Raw genomic sequence first — 15,018 nt, forward strand, 5'->3', positions numbered from 1 at the left:
TTTTTCGCAGAATAATGAAAAAAGTAGCGGTCTACATAATATAACCGCAGGTGAGTATAAAAATACATTTTTCCACATAGCATCGTTTCTTTCGAAACATGTCTTTATAACGGGAGAATATCCAAAATCCTTTGAAAATATAGAGGAATTACACATATTTACATCCTTTCGAAAATAAACTCACAAATGTTATTTGATAGACTTACAAATTTGAGCAGTAGAAATGAAAAGCTTTAGAAAATCAATTTGTTTTCAAAAAGGAAAGTGATAGTGTTGTTTTATCGATTATGAAAAATGTTTCGATAAAATCACTAGACCACATCTACTCTACAAATTTTGACCGAAAATATAAGCAAGCGGTTTGTAAGAGCCAAACAAGCAATTTATAGTTCTGTCAAAGTATGGCATGTGTATAAAACAAACCCGTCTCCATTTTTTACGTCAACTATTGGTGTGAAACGGGAGTTCATGCCTGTTTTTTTTCATTTATCGCGAATGATGTATCATCAAATTTTAATTATAATGTAGACGGTATTTGAAGTATCAATATGCTTACTTTTATTTGCTGACGACGCGGTCATTTTTGCCCCGACACCCTTAGCGTTACAAACGATGCTTAATTATCTACACGTATAAAATGGCTCTTGAGATTTGAGTGTAAAAACAGAATTTCACCTTGATATAATACAAACAAATAAATTAAGAATAGCAGCTACACAATTTTGGGTTTCCTGTCACGATTTACATTAAAACGGATAAGCATCATAATATACGCAGAGCAGATAGAATTTGTACTTATTGCAACATGAGTGTCATTGAAAATGAATATCATTTCCTTCTAGTTTGTCCAAATTATAATAATTTAAGGAAAACATACGTTAAACCTTCTGTTTGCCATTGGCATACAAAACAAATGTTTATAACTTTGTTGTCATCAGATTTTAGAAAGGAAATTACGACATATTAGTATATCTAAACTCTATGCATCTATATTAGATCATGAGCATAAGATAGTGATAACTAAATACCACTTTTATTATTATGTTTGAAATAATGCAATATCTCTCTGTTGACCATGTCTTTGCTCTTCTCGACAATGTGATATATAATTTATGTTGGCTATGAATATTGTAACCGTTAAATGCTAAACAAATGTTATGTTATGTTATATTTATAGCATTGTCACACGGGACCCCAATTTAACGTCCGTCCCAATCTTCATCCATATTTATGGTTTTAATTTTATGCTAATACGTATGGCGAGTATACCTACGGAGGAGACGGAAGTTGCATATTGCCACGTTCAACGATTTTTAAAATATGCGCATCTTGACTGAACCGCAAATATCGTGCATTTCAATTAATACATTGTAAGTTTTGTTACCGACGTCTCATAAATCAAAGTTTCCTTTGATACCATAGGTATAATGGTACATTCATAACTGTTAATAAAAATAATTAATATTCTGATGAGTGCAGCCAGGACTGACACGTGTGCTAGTTGACGTTTGCTATTACGGCGATTTGATAGCCGTATATCTATATGCATAGGCCGAATAAAAACAATGTACCAATGCGTTCTTTTTTTTTCAAAATTGTTTTTCATAGTTATCAAAAAGAATATAGGCATTTTTCTGAATTAAACATATAGTGCTTATCAATTTAAGGATGACGTGGATCAAATGCCACGAATTTTTATGATTAATTTTAAAGATGTACGAGAACGTGAGGAACTAATTTTTGTTTATTGGCCTTAAACGGAATATAATGACACTACACGATTGGGAACAATCAGCATGCAACCATTTTAGCCTTACTCATTGAAATGTGCATTTCCCGCACCACAGAATAAATTAATAGCAAACAGAGAACAATGTTCATCATTTGTCAAGTATTTGATGGGCTTCTTTTATTCAATATATACGGAAACGTGAATGAATTACGTTTCTTTGTATCTTAATATAATTCAAGTTCAATGGTTATCAGTTTAATGTCTTATGCCTATTGTTGTAGGTAATAGTTGTGGGTTACGCATAATTGTCTGAAAACTACGTTAACGTCATGTTACCGTAAATTGTCGCCGTGACGTCACTTTGTTGAATATAGAGACTATTAGGGAAGTGTCATGGATGGAGAACGTTAAACGGGTGAGTCGATAAAAATTTAAAAACAAATACACGGCACCATATTGGATCGATTTGTATGCAAGTGAAAAGATAAATAAGGAATGTTTAGGAGAAATTTGTAAAGTAAGACCCCACGGTAGTTGAACTTAACCTAGTACAAATAGTAAAAATATCCTTAGCCAATATCGGGTTACATTTATTTAATTGTTAACTAGCAATACACTAGCGAGATGAAACCAATGTTCATATATCCTAGAGTATATGGGTTTATCAGTCAATGTTATGAAACTAGCTAGTTGTATTAAAAATTCACCAATTTACATGATCTTACAGGCACTGTTTTGGGCCACCCAAAAAATGTATCCGAGTTTTTTTGCCCGTGAACAGAATTTAAAAAAAAAAATCAAAATCACGCTTGTCGCGTCTTCAGCCTTTCAGCGCTTCTAGCGCTTTTATTGTTACGTGTGTGAAGTAAGCATCGCATGCCATGACTGATACAGTCCAAGTGAAGAAAGAATCCGTTACTTCTGTTCTGAATATATTGTTTGTAAGTGTATATTTGGTCAGCTTGTCAATGGTATTGCTGTTATTTTGTCCATTACATCTGAACGTCACAATGTTTTATAAGGACACCAATAACAAGTTCACCCTAACATAACATAATAGTGCTTACTGTTACCGCTATATTTTTTGTTTCTTAATTGCATTTTAATTTAATAATCGATGAAAATGTGGAAAAAGAAATCGTACATGTTATACTCGTGTTCGTTGAAACGAGCTTATTGACCATAGGCAAATATGCCATGTTGTTACCTAGACCTGCCCTTAAAGCTGCACTCTCACAGATTTACCATTTTAACAACTTTTTTTTATTTTTTGTCATGGAAAGAGCAAGTTTTTGCGTGAATATCAGCAAATCAATAATAAAAGATTGCTGACAAAAGATCATATCGCAGATTTTCATATTTCCGCTCGAAAATTAATGTTCTATGGCCTAAACCGTTACTAACGGTTTAAGAAGAATGGATAAAACATCAATTTTTGAACTTAAATATAAATTTGTCAGCAGTCTTATATAAAAAAAGTTGTCAAAACGTTTAATCTGTGAGAGTGCAGCTCTAAGTAATGGCACTGGTGAGTAACTGTTCGATTACAATGCAGCTTAGGTTCATATGGCCCCTTTTCTCGTTCACATCTCGTTTTTAGATCACCACAACTAGAAATAGTACTTTTTTATTTTGTCAAAAGATCATAAACAATGAATCAAACGTTTGAACTATTTAATTTGTAATAGCACCATCGCACAAAGGGGAAGATAACTAAGTAGTTGATCCATCTACGATCCACTTTTGGCCACTTTCACTCACTTCTCTGTTGACTATCGTCATTTGTCTGATAGTGAATTGGTTACTTTCACATTGAATGGGAAACCTCAAAAAGGGTCAATAGTAAAACTAAAAAAAATAGCTGTAATTGCACAATACATTTAAAAAAGACACTTATTATTATCAAATTATTTTTTGACTGATGGGAATCTGGTTATACGGTGCAAACTTGACGCAAATGTTTTTTATGCTCCTCGAATCACCGCGCTCACCGTCCATTTGTCACATCGTTGGCCGGAGAAGTACTTTAAAACTGCTACTGGGATTTCAATGGATTTGAACATAGAGAGAAACCAGAATGAACAAGTGCATTGAGCAAGAACCATTATCATAGCTTCAGTCATAGCTGATTCATCTGCCCCTATGACTCTTTCAGTATCAAATAATTAAAAAGGAAGCTGCCTGTTCGGACCATAACTCAATAAGAACTGAATGGATAAAAAATTAATCTTGAAATATAAATATATGGCAATGAGAGGTAGTGTAGTACGCAATCCTCTCTTCCACATATTACTAAAATGTGTCCCCTTTATTGTTGTTTAAAGAACAAATTGTCCGGATCATAACTCCAAATGTCTTTCAGGTATTGACTTCAAAACTCATATACAAATACATCTTGGAGTACATTCATAGGAACCATAACACTGTCTGTTTGTTAAAGAGTTAATCCTTTGTTGTAAGTATAAATTCTTGTTATTTATCTACAGCATAACCTTATGACATTCCCTGTTTTTATATTACAAGTTTTAGACTCTTTTATAGTTTTTCGGGCGAGAAATAAAGTACCTTTTCGGGAAGCATACAACGTTTGCCTTGTTCTATTCTCCTGTACTGTTTTCGGTAGGGGATATGGCAGTCTGTGACTGGTTCTTGTCCAGTTTGCACTTCTCTCCCAAATTGTTTTTGTCTGCTCTTTCATTCCACAAATGATATTAACAAATTCAAACTCATTTGACAGTAATCCTCTCAACAACGAACAAAACTGTTGACGGTCGTGATTCTGTCACACATTTGCATGTGCATATGATAACGGGTAGTAGAAAAGATGTGCCATTCCGTGACGCATACATCGTTTCAAAGTAGCCTTGTGTATTCTATTATCAAATAAGAAAACTCTGTCGTCCTGGGGGACAATTATGAACCAAAAACCTTTTTTTTATCAAATAAGAAAACTGTGGGGTACTGGGGGACAATTATCAACCAAAAGCCATGGTCAACAATACAAAGACGTGGTCAACAATACATTTTTGTTTTGTTCTTTGTTTTATGAAATAAGGAAACTGTGTCGTACTGGGGTAAATTATCAATTTAAAGCCATTGTTAGCAATACCTTTTTGTAAGTATTTGTTGGTTGTTGTTTTTATCAAATAAGAAAACTGTGTGGTACTGGGGGACAATTATCAACCAAAAGCCATGGTCAACAATACAAAGCCGTGGTCAACAATACTTTTTTGTTTTGTTTTTTGTTTTTTGTTATGAAATAAGGAAACTGTGTCGTACTGGGGTAAAATTATCAATTAAAAGCCATGCTCAGCAATAACCTTTTTGTAAGTCCAATCATTGTTTGTTATTTTTTATCAAATAAGAAAACTGTGTATATAGAGTTTGTACTAGTTTAATGGTACATAAATGATACGGATGACAAATACGCAAACAATTGGTTGTTACCAAAGATAAGCAGTTCATGCGCGTTGTCAAACCAATTATGGTCAAACGAAAACAGCTAGACTTATAGATTGGTAAACGGGCAACCACGGCATTCATCCCCCTCTCCCCTGTGAAAAAATAATTGAAAAAAAATATACATATAATAAACGTTTTTTTTTTTAATAAAAAAGTAACTTTAAATACGTTTCGACTCCATAAAGGACCAAAGGAAATAATAATAATATCCACCTGATTTCCAAAGTGTAAGTATTTCAAACATTTTAAATAAGTTTAAAGAACAGGACCTTCCGCCTAAATTAACTTTCCGTCAGCCAAAATATTTTTAATAACGGTCTATGCATTTGTTTCCAATCTATTAATTCCGTGTAATGTTTATGTGGTTCAACGTAAAGTTATGAAAGTCTCAATTAAAGTTAGCATGGAAATGTGCAAGTCGCATTAAAACCGCAATTGTCATTAACACATAGGCATTTTGGCAGTTGTATGTTTATAGGGAATGAATTAACTATCATGTCGACAAATGTTTAAACTAAGTTTCATGAAGATCGAATAACAGCTGTTGTATTTTACGACACGGAAAAGAAATATCTTACCCAAAATTGTTAACGACACTGGAAGTTTGCACTTCTTTTCCAAATTGTTTTTGTCTGCTCTGTGTCCGCAAATAAAATGAATGATTTCAAAAGCATTGGACTCAAATCCTTTCAACATTGAACTAAAGTTCTGGTTATCGTGCTTCTCCCCTCAACCAATTTCTTTGCCGTATGTAAAACTGGTATTATACAAAACAATCAGAGATAAAAGTAATCCATTTCTGGAAGCATACGTCGTTTCAAACGAGCTTGTTTTTTTCTATCATCAAACAGGAAAACCGTGGCGTGCTGACGGACATTTATGAACCAAACGCCATGGTCAGCAATACGTATTTCTGTAAGTACTTTATTGTTGATTTTCTTGTAAAATATGTTTCACCAGCTTTAAACCGTATAAACATTCATTTTTGTGAATGGAAAGTCACATATTTATAATATGATTCTGTCATTTTAACTCAATTACTAGAAGAACTTTTGTGTAGATTTACAAAAAAACAAACGTTTTCTTCTTTATATGTACATGAATGGTTTCACATGATAGCTTAAATAAACTAGAAACCAGATTGTCAAATTGGCCATCGAAGCACTGCCTTAAGCAACTCTAAATGTAGTCAAACTGGCCCCAGAATTACAAAAATACACAGACCAAATCTGAATCTCACCTCAATATACCACATTAAAGCAAACTTCAGTATGATTCAAAATATTGCATGTTTTATACTTCTTGAAAATGTATTTTCTCATAAAATGTGTTGATAAAAAGATTTTGTCAATATTTGAAAGATCACTTATTCTAGAGCAAAAAATATACTTCAGAAATTGTGAAAAAACGACAATGATTTTTTTTTTTGGGGGGGAGGGGGGGCAGTAGAATATTTTTCCCTTATAATATCAATATATAATAAATGCGACTAATGAAAATAATCTTTTGTTACCAGAAATTATCTCCCAATAGTTGTAGCCCGGAATTATAGCTATTCTGGATTTTCCGACCTAATCCTCCGGTACAAACAAAATTAAACCGTTGTAATATACACAAGTTACTTAGGAAACAATAGAGTCATTGGACTGTTACATGAATTTCAATAGCTCAAAATTCGCCTTTTATTTGTACCGGCATGGGAAAACCCTGTTATGTTAATTCCGGGCTATATGTATTAGGCTTTTTTATGCTGCATAGGCAAATTATGTACGAGCAGTATAATTAATAGATTGACACAGTTTGTAGAAAGTTATTGTTTATTGATTGTTAATCAAGCCGGGCTCCGGAACCACTATTCAACTATTGACAATTTATGCCATGCATATATTGTTAGTGGAATACCTTCAATTTTATTAGAATAAACAATTTGTGACTTTGTTGATTTCCTAAAAGCTTTCGACTCTGTGTGATGAATAGGTTTCTGGTCAAAACTTGAAATGAGAACAAATTCGGAAATTTCTTGAACGTTATCAAGAATATGTATTGTTCCGTTGAGGTCATGAGTATCATTAAATGGTAATTATTTGAATTTCTTTGCACATAATAGAGGACTTCGTCATGGAGAAAACTCATCTGCTTTATTGTTTCACTCCACCGCAATAACTTAGAACATAATTTAGTTATAATATAGTTATTTTTATTTTTGATATAATGTGGTACTCGTACCACCGTGGATGATGGAATACTTGTGCAGAGAGTACAAAGCACTTTAAAACTCTGTAATAATTCATTTTTTCTCTATTTATTGATACATATATCATTGTTCGATATGCACAAGTCGAAAAGGTATAACACAGAACATATTCACAACCTATAAATACAAAGATTAAAATGTTCACAAATATATAAGACAACAAATTAGTTAGCACAATACTGTTAGTTTAGATTTAATAAAAACTCAAGGTACCCTTTACATCATTTCGAACAAGCATTACACGACTATACCCCCAGCAGAGCTATTAAAAATTTTCTTTTTACGTTTGTAAGCGGACAGTGCACGATCATTTCGAGTAATCCCACTAGCCGATATATTGTATTTACAAAGGCCATGATACAAATTTAATGATTAACTTTCGGAAATATATTTCTATTTATCTATTTATGAATCTGTATTTATTTATTTATATATTTATGCATTTATTTGCTCATTAATATATGCAATACACTTATCGTCGTATAAGTCAGATACAGTTACTCGTTTTTTCTTCAAAAGTGTCCTCTTACAGACGTAAGAAGCCGTTTCGCTTGAACGAACACCAATTTTGTTCCAGGCTGTTCTTTTACTTATTCTCTATATTAATTGTTAACATACACACTAAAAGTAATGTTAAAGACTACATTTCTTTACAGTTATGCTCAGAGAATACAGCGTACAATTTATTCATTGAACATTAAAGAGCTTCTACTTTAAATAACTTCTAAATGTTTTTTTCTAACGATTCGATATCTTATTTGCAAAGCAAGACTTTGATTGAAATAAATCGGAACAATGGAACTTTGCTAAAGTATAACGAGTCGTAAACTGCTACATATTAAAATCAAACATGCACAATTCAGAAGAGGAGATCAAGCTATTGTTAGTTTTGCTCATTCAATTGTATTACGAGTATAAGAATACAACCTACATTTACAGCCAAAGCCTAAAAAAAATTGTTTGGTTAGGGTTACATCCTTTTCAAAAATAGGTAGGGTAGGTAGGCTTTTTTTATTTATTAGGCTTTATATAAGAATATCATTTTCATAATTGGAGAATGGTGTTAAAGCTATCTTCTGTATAAGCATTTAAGGTTTAAACTTCATATTGAAAGGCACTTACTTTCCGTAGGTAGGGTCGGGTAACCCGAACCAAATGTATTTTTTTTTTAAGGCCCAATGAAACTTCAGATAGGCAGCTATTAAGTACTAGACTATATTATGAATTTCAACTTTCGCGGGTGTTTAAAGGTCCCCCTACTGCCACTCATCCGATACACACTCATTGTGTCAGTTTTTGCGTTGACAATGTGTCAGCCAGTGAGGTTGTATTCTAAGTGAGTTAGATTACCTGAATTAAATCTTTGCTATACGCTCACTCCGCCCATTCTTAATCATTAATATTTTAATTCTAACTATAACTTTAAAAGGAAATATTTTACTTTCGAAAATGAAAAACTTAAAACCTGACAGACTAACAAAAGCCATGTTCGAACATTTTGAAACAACATGGATAAAACACATTGATATGTAGAACATTCAAAATTGCACCCGAGATAATTTATTAGTTTCAAACATAAATGAAAATCCTCAATATTTACTTTTTACATCATATGCCCACACGATAAATGCAAGACAAAACACATTCACCGGAAGTGACGTCATCCTGTAATATAACGTAAACTGGGGAAATAAGGTCATCCGTTTTTGGTTGGGTAGACGGTCAAGCGGGTGGTCCGCGGAACACCGGAAGCGAGTAGCAGCAGATCCTTTTCTCGGTGGTATGCAACCAGATCCCGGACACTCGTGAACCCCTAAAAAAGACATCAATGTGACATGTTGTTTTCAAGTATACAGCCGTTGACCATAAATACTTCCACTACATAATTTGTCCCATTGCGGTCGACTATTTCAAACAGTGAAATAAAAGTTTGATATTTTACACGTTTTTAAAACTTTATGTCGCTTTCAATTCCATTTTGGAACGTTTTTCTAAATAACTACAACTTTTTATATCATTTTAAAGAATAAACTAAACAGTGTAAGATCGCAATATGTTTCACCTCATGAACATCATAAGTAAGTACATGTATTTAAGTCATGGCTACACCACTCATGAAATATAGCTTTTTGCGCTCTCTTGGTGAAATATATTGCTATCTTACACTGAAAAAAAACAGTTATCTACAATTGTGTGTATCAAGACTTAGTACAGTTATTTCATTTAAAGCAGTGTGCATTGTGTTGTGATCTGATCACCTGTAAAAAGTCTTGGTTAAACTAAAATACATTAAAGAACATAAATATATTTTTGTTTAACCACGTGATTCTACAGATTTGTTTCAGTGTAAGATATCAATATATTTCACCGAGTGAGCACAAAACGCTCGATTTCCTCGTTGGCTTGAACTGGGTGTAAAGGGCCGATATATTTCTACATCAAGAAAGCATTCCCGCTTGGTTCGAATTTCCCGAGGTTCGTCGGTCAATGGGAATTTGAGCCAACGGGATTCGACTGAACATATTACACAAATCGCAGTACTTAATCAACAGGCCACAATAATTCGTACAAACATACAGGTACACGTACATCCATATACGTTTACGTACATCAATACACGGTCAAGTACATCAATACACTGTCACGTACATCAATACACGGTCACGTACATCAATACACTGTCACGTACATCAATACACTGTCACGTACATCAATACACGGTCACGTACATCAATACACGGTCACGTACATCAATACACTGTCACGTACATCAATACACGGTCACATACATCAATACACGGTCACGTACATATATACGGTGACGTGAACACAAGCACCTGCATGCACATCCATCCATACACGTTCACGTCTACACATACACTTACATCCATTCAAGTTCATGTACATCCATACACGTTCACATACACACACCCACGTTCACGTACACACATTTACGTTCACGCAAACACATACACGTACATTTATACACGTAACCGTACGAGTTGCGTTCATAAATTAATACATTGTATGTTACCCTACCAACTCATCCGTTTTAGCTTTGCCCAGTGCCACTTGTCCGTCCGTCCGTGTGTGTACGAGAAGATTATACATTTCGCCTCCATACCACGTGGAAACGACGTACGGCTGGGATAAATAGGCAACTCCTGCTCGGTCGGTGCGCCGGACTAGGAACGCTCCGTCCTAATCAGGAATAAAGTGGGGAAAAAAACAAATAATAGTCTTTAGAAGAAAGAAAGTCGCAAAAGCTTTAAATTGCGTGCTCAGCGCTATTAGCAACACCAAAACTTCGACCGTGCTCTTTGAGTCCCCCAACAAAGTTTAAGACCATACATGTTTAGTTTAAACGATGATAAAAATCGACCCAGTTATTTCTTATGTATAATAGGGCTACCTTTATATAACATATGGACGTATAAATGTAACTTTGATTGGTTGGTTTATGTTTTATACATGTACTTACTGATTTTGATATATGGCTTTAGTATATTTAACAATACAAACTACCGGACCTGCGCCAGTGATTTGAGCCTGATCTTTGCCTCCTTCCTTCCCAGCACGCCATGAAACCACGGCTCCCCATGCAGCTCATCTAACTGAAACAGAAATGAAATCATAATAAAAATTGATTGCCGGAAAAGGTCCCATAATTATCTCAAAGAACTATGTTTTTATTATATTAAGTTACATACGCATTACGGACGCGTTTCAAAAATTATAAAAAAAATCAAACGTCCATAAATAAAGGAAGTAACGTTGGGGTATGGCGTTTTCTTTACCAGACTGGTGGCATCATCGTAAATGTCCTCGCCGTCGTCCCCGTTAGTAAGGGATGCGTCTGATGGAGGCATCGGCGGAGGGCTTGTGGGCGATCGTGGAGAGGGTGGCGGCGTGTCAGTCGTCTGGAAATGGCAGCGGTAAAACATTATATTTCGTGGGATAAGGTTACCTAGACTGAAACTGAGGGTTAACGCCAATACTACACCAATTATTAAGTCATTGAATGAAATTTGAACACAAAATGTATATAACGTAATTTTATAAATGCCATCCTTTTCGTTTTATTTTTGTAAGAGTCATTTTTGGATACCAACTCCATATTTTGCGGCAATTAGGTACCTCTTTGAGAAAAAAAAATCAGGTTCATTTAAAAAAAAAAAATTCATTATTGTTGACTGATCGAGTGCTAATAACTCACTCTGGGGGAACGGACACTGGATACAGCTCAAACAGTAATAAGTAAACAGACAAAAATGCAGTTGTTTTTTTTCTTTACCAGAGGGAAGATCTTGCTGTTTTAACGCTTATCTACCGTATCTACAAATGAAGCAAGTGTTTAAACTAATAGCTGAATGCTTAATTTGGCCTGTGGTGTACTTTATGTACTTACGATTTAGCAGACCATGAAAATGTTACTTCAAATCTGAGATGATCACCTCAAGACTCACATAATTTCGACAAGTATTGCTATTTTTAGGAAGTAAATTGAATAAATAAAAAATCTGAATCGAAGGATTTTACAACCATGAGCTAAACTATTTTTATTGTTAGAACTGGCAATGTAACTTTTAAACTGTTAAAGATATGCCCTTAGAAATGCTCACAGTACTGAACTGGGGATAGCCGTATTATTTACTGAGGATAGTTTCAAAGTTGAGAAATGTGTACTGGGGATAGCATGTAAAATGGGACAAAAATGATAGTAACACTGTTTATATACAATTGACATGTATGTATCACTTTTTAGCTATATCCGGTGTTCGTTCCCCCACAATATAACTAGAAGATAATTGTTTGTTACCGTGTAAGCTCGTACTATATTTCACCGAGTGAGTACTAAAGGCTATATTTCATGAGTGATGTAGCTACGAGTGAAATATCTATATTGGGGCTCATGAGGTGGAATATAATTGTTGTACGAGTGTTAAATAAAGGTAAGACAAATAAGTGTGTCTTAAAATGTTCTACTTAACAGGCGCACGGCAATTTTACTAGATCATCAATCGGCCACCTCAGCCATAAGAGCAATCGTAACAACTCGGCCAACTCCGGTAAGCTTCGGGATAAACCTCGAAAATAGGCTTCACGATATATGAAAATGTGATGTGATGCCAGGCAATTAACTCAATTATCATAACGCCATAAGTAAACCCATTTGATAACGTAAGTAATGTACTGAAATGAATTATTTTGATTCGTGTCTTTATTGCGCTTCGGAGAAACTTGAAATCGACCCATGTAGGCCCGGTATAATGTCACTACTACTCCTCCTCTCTAAAACATTAAATTTTTCCCTTTACGGTTGAAAACAAATACAACACGTTTTCAATATGGGCGCCGCCATTATGGGCAATCTTTAAATATCCTTATTATTTCCAAGGTCATAAGTGTTGGAATACGTCGAGCCTCGGATGTATGACGATGCATCGGTAAAAGTAGTTCGTAAAACTAATAATGGTGATAATAATTAATTGTTATGTTTAAACGTGTAATTTGCATTACTTAAATAAAATTGATTCCCAGTTTAGTGTATTATCGAACAAACCATTAAGATTCTTAATAGTAAACTGCTAATTGAAAATTGAAATTACTACGCGAACTACTTGCAGCGTAGTCAATGGTAAAGAAATCTGACATTATAAACTGTCTATATACATCAGGCATCGATTTCTCGAAAGTTCTTAAGCGCAACAACCTTAAGTCGGTTATTTCGTTTCCAAATTTCTTTTTTAATGTTTTTACTTTTTTCAGCGTTTTACTATCATATGGATAATTTTCTTTTAAAGTCCCAAAAGAGTAAGGAATGTATACATTACACCAATTATACAAAAACAAAATACTACACTAGGCTTCATTCAGTCATAAGGGATTTCAGAGGTTTCGAGAAATTATGGCCTGAAGATGTTTGGAAGGAAAATGGCAAAGGTGCTCCGAATGCCTTGATAAACTCAGTTTTTAAAGGTGACGTCGGACGGTTTTTTACTTAACCATTTAGAAAGCTGCCGATGAAAATGGATGCAAAAGATCCATTGAGCCTTTACGTGATTTTATAAAGGGGTTTTAATAACAACCAATTTTCGTACACCAGAGTGCTGATGCTATCCGTTAGATTCATCATTATCAAACCTCTGATGAATGAGAATGATAACAACCCGACTGGTACCGATTTCATATCCGGAAATGCGAAGATTAACAGTAACTCTTACATCAACTTTTTTGGTGGACTAACCTCTTTTATGGACGAAGTACTCGACGATGCCGACATTTGACGTTGTGGTTTTTTGGCTACCTCGGGTTTCTTGGCTACCTCGGGTTTTGACGAAGCTGGTGGTGGGGGCACTACTTATGAAAGAATACCGTAATAACAAATATTTATGAAAAATGACGATGAATCTTTATTTTAAAAAAAATCGGTTTTTAAAAAATCAATAAATGTATTCAATAAATAAATATGTTATATAATAAATTTGATTTTTACGTATTAATCATAAGATTGTTGGTATTATGAGCTACATCGTTTTCATAATCGTTGCAACGATACAATATAAGAGGGGTGATCAAGAAGTTCGGGTAAATGTGCTGTATTTTGTGTTCTATTGCTAATAAAAAAAAATACCACAATACTGTTTAATGAATAACAATACTCCATGATAAATATTATACGAATCCATTCAAAAAGTTGATAGTTACATCAATTTCAACACAGTCACTATGGGTCACTTAACGCACGCCAAAAACGTAAACGAATAGTCCGGGTTCCAAGTCCTCATTTTTGAGAAAAAAGTGTCCGGCATGTTATATACAAATTATTTTTATATGTCGTGTTAGGAGAATGTCTATTGTTTATGAAATGGCCTTTGGCCACATGGTGGCTCTTGCGAATTCGCTAAATTCAAGATGGCGTTCAAAATGGCCGCCAAAATTTGTAATATGAAAAATAATCAAATAATAGGTTGATAAGATATTTTGAAAGTAAATATTAAAACTAAATCACTTTTAAATATATACATACACTCACTACTGTTCAGATTCAAGTTTATTTACATTTTTATATTTTAAAGGTCAAGGTCATTTTAGAGGTCAAAATGTAAATTTTGAGAAAAATACACTATCAGACTGGCATCTTTCTTTTATTAGAAGTCGATTAGCGTCACGCGTCTTCCATGTTCAATGAACGGCGCACTTTTTCTACGTAGTCACCGCGCATGGCTACACATTTCTGATATCTTTCGTATATACATGTATTCTTATCTAGGGAATTTGGCGTAGTAAGATTCATTTCTGTTACACAAGAGAGAATGCTAGCAAATAATAGTATGGCTCGAACGTATTTTGATCCTAAAACTGCCGGGTTTTTTTGGGAGACTAGTGATGATAAACAAATGTCAGTTTGCAAGGATTTCTAACAAGCTTGACCATGTAGGGAGCGGGTTAAGAACTGTTTCCAAACAGTGTTATCGAACAATCCTATATTTATACGTTTACCATATGTACACCAAACGTTAACTTTAAAATCTAGAGAATATTGTAAACTAAGAGACATTGGGCCAAT

The 15,018-nt window shown here is 34.2% G+C and overlaps 1 protein-coding gene across 5 annotated transcripts in view; it reads right to left on the minus strand.

The window, feature by feature from the left end:
- Positions 1–7,480: 7,480 nt before the first annotated feature.
- LOC128211917 (B-cell linker protein-like) overlaps positions 7,481–15,018 on the minus strand; it is a 36,234-nt gene continuing 28,696 nt past the window's right edge. For 4 of the 5 annotated variants that reach the window (XM_052917049.1, XM_052917051.1, XM_052917050.1 and 1 more), the window contains 5 exons: positions 13,696–13,808; positions 11,246–11,368; positions 10,979–11,062; positions 10,488–10,649; positions 7,481–9,261 (listed from right to left, as the gene is read on the minus strand). In XM_052917049.1, the coding sequence (XP_052773009.1) occupies positions 9,145–9,261; positions 10,488–10,649; positions 10,979–11,062; positions 11,246–11,368; positions 13,696–13,808 (599 nt within the window). In that variant the 3' untranslated portion in view covers positions 7,481–9,144. The remainder of the gene's footprint in view (positions 9,262–10,487; positions 10,650–10,978; positions 11,063–11,245; positions 11,369–13,695; positions 13,809–15,018) is intronic. The other variant, XM_052917052.1, reaches the window with a different exon arrangement.

Source organism: Mya arenaria, chromosome 12, assembly GCF_026914265.1.
Source record: "Mya arenaria isolate MELC-2E11 chromosome 12, ASM2691426v1".
Classification (NCBI taxonomy): domain Eukaryota; kingdom Metazoa; phylum Mollusca; class Bivalvia; order Myida; family Myidae; genus Mya; species Mya arenaria.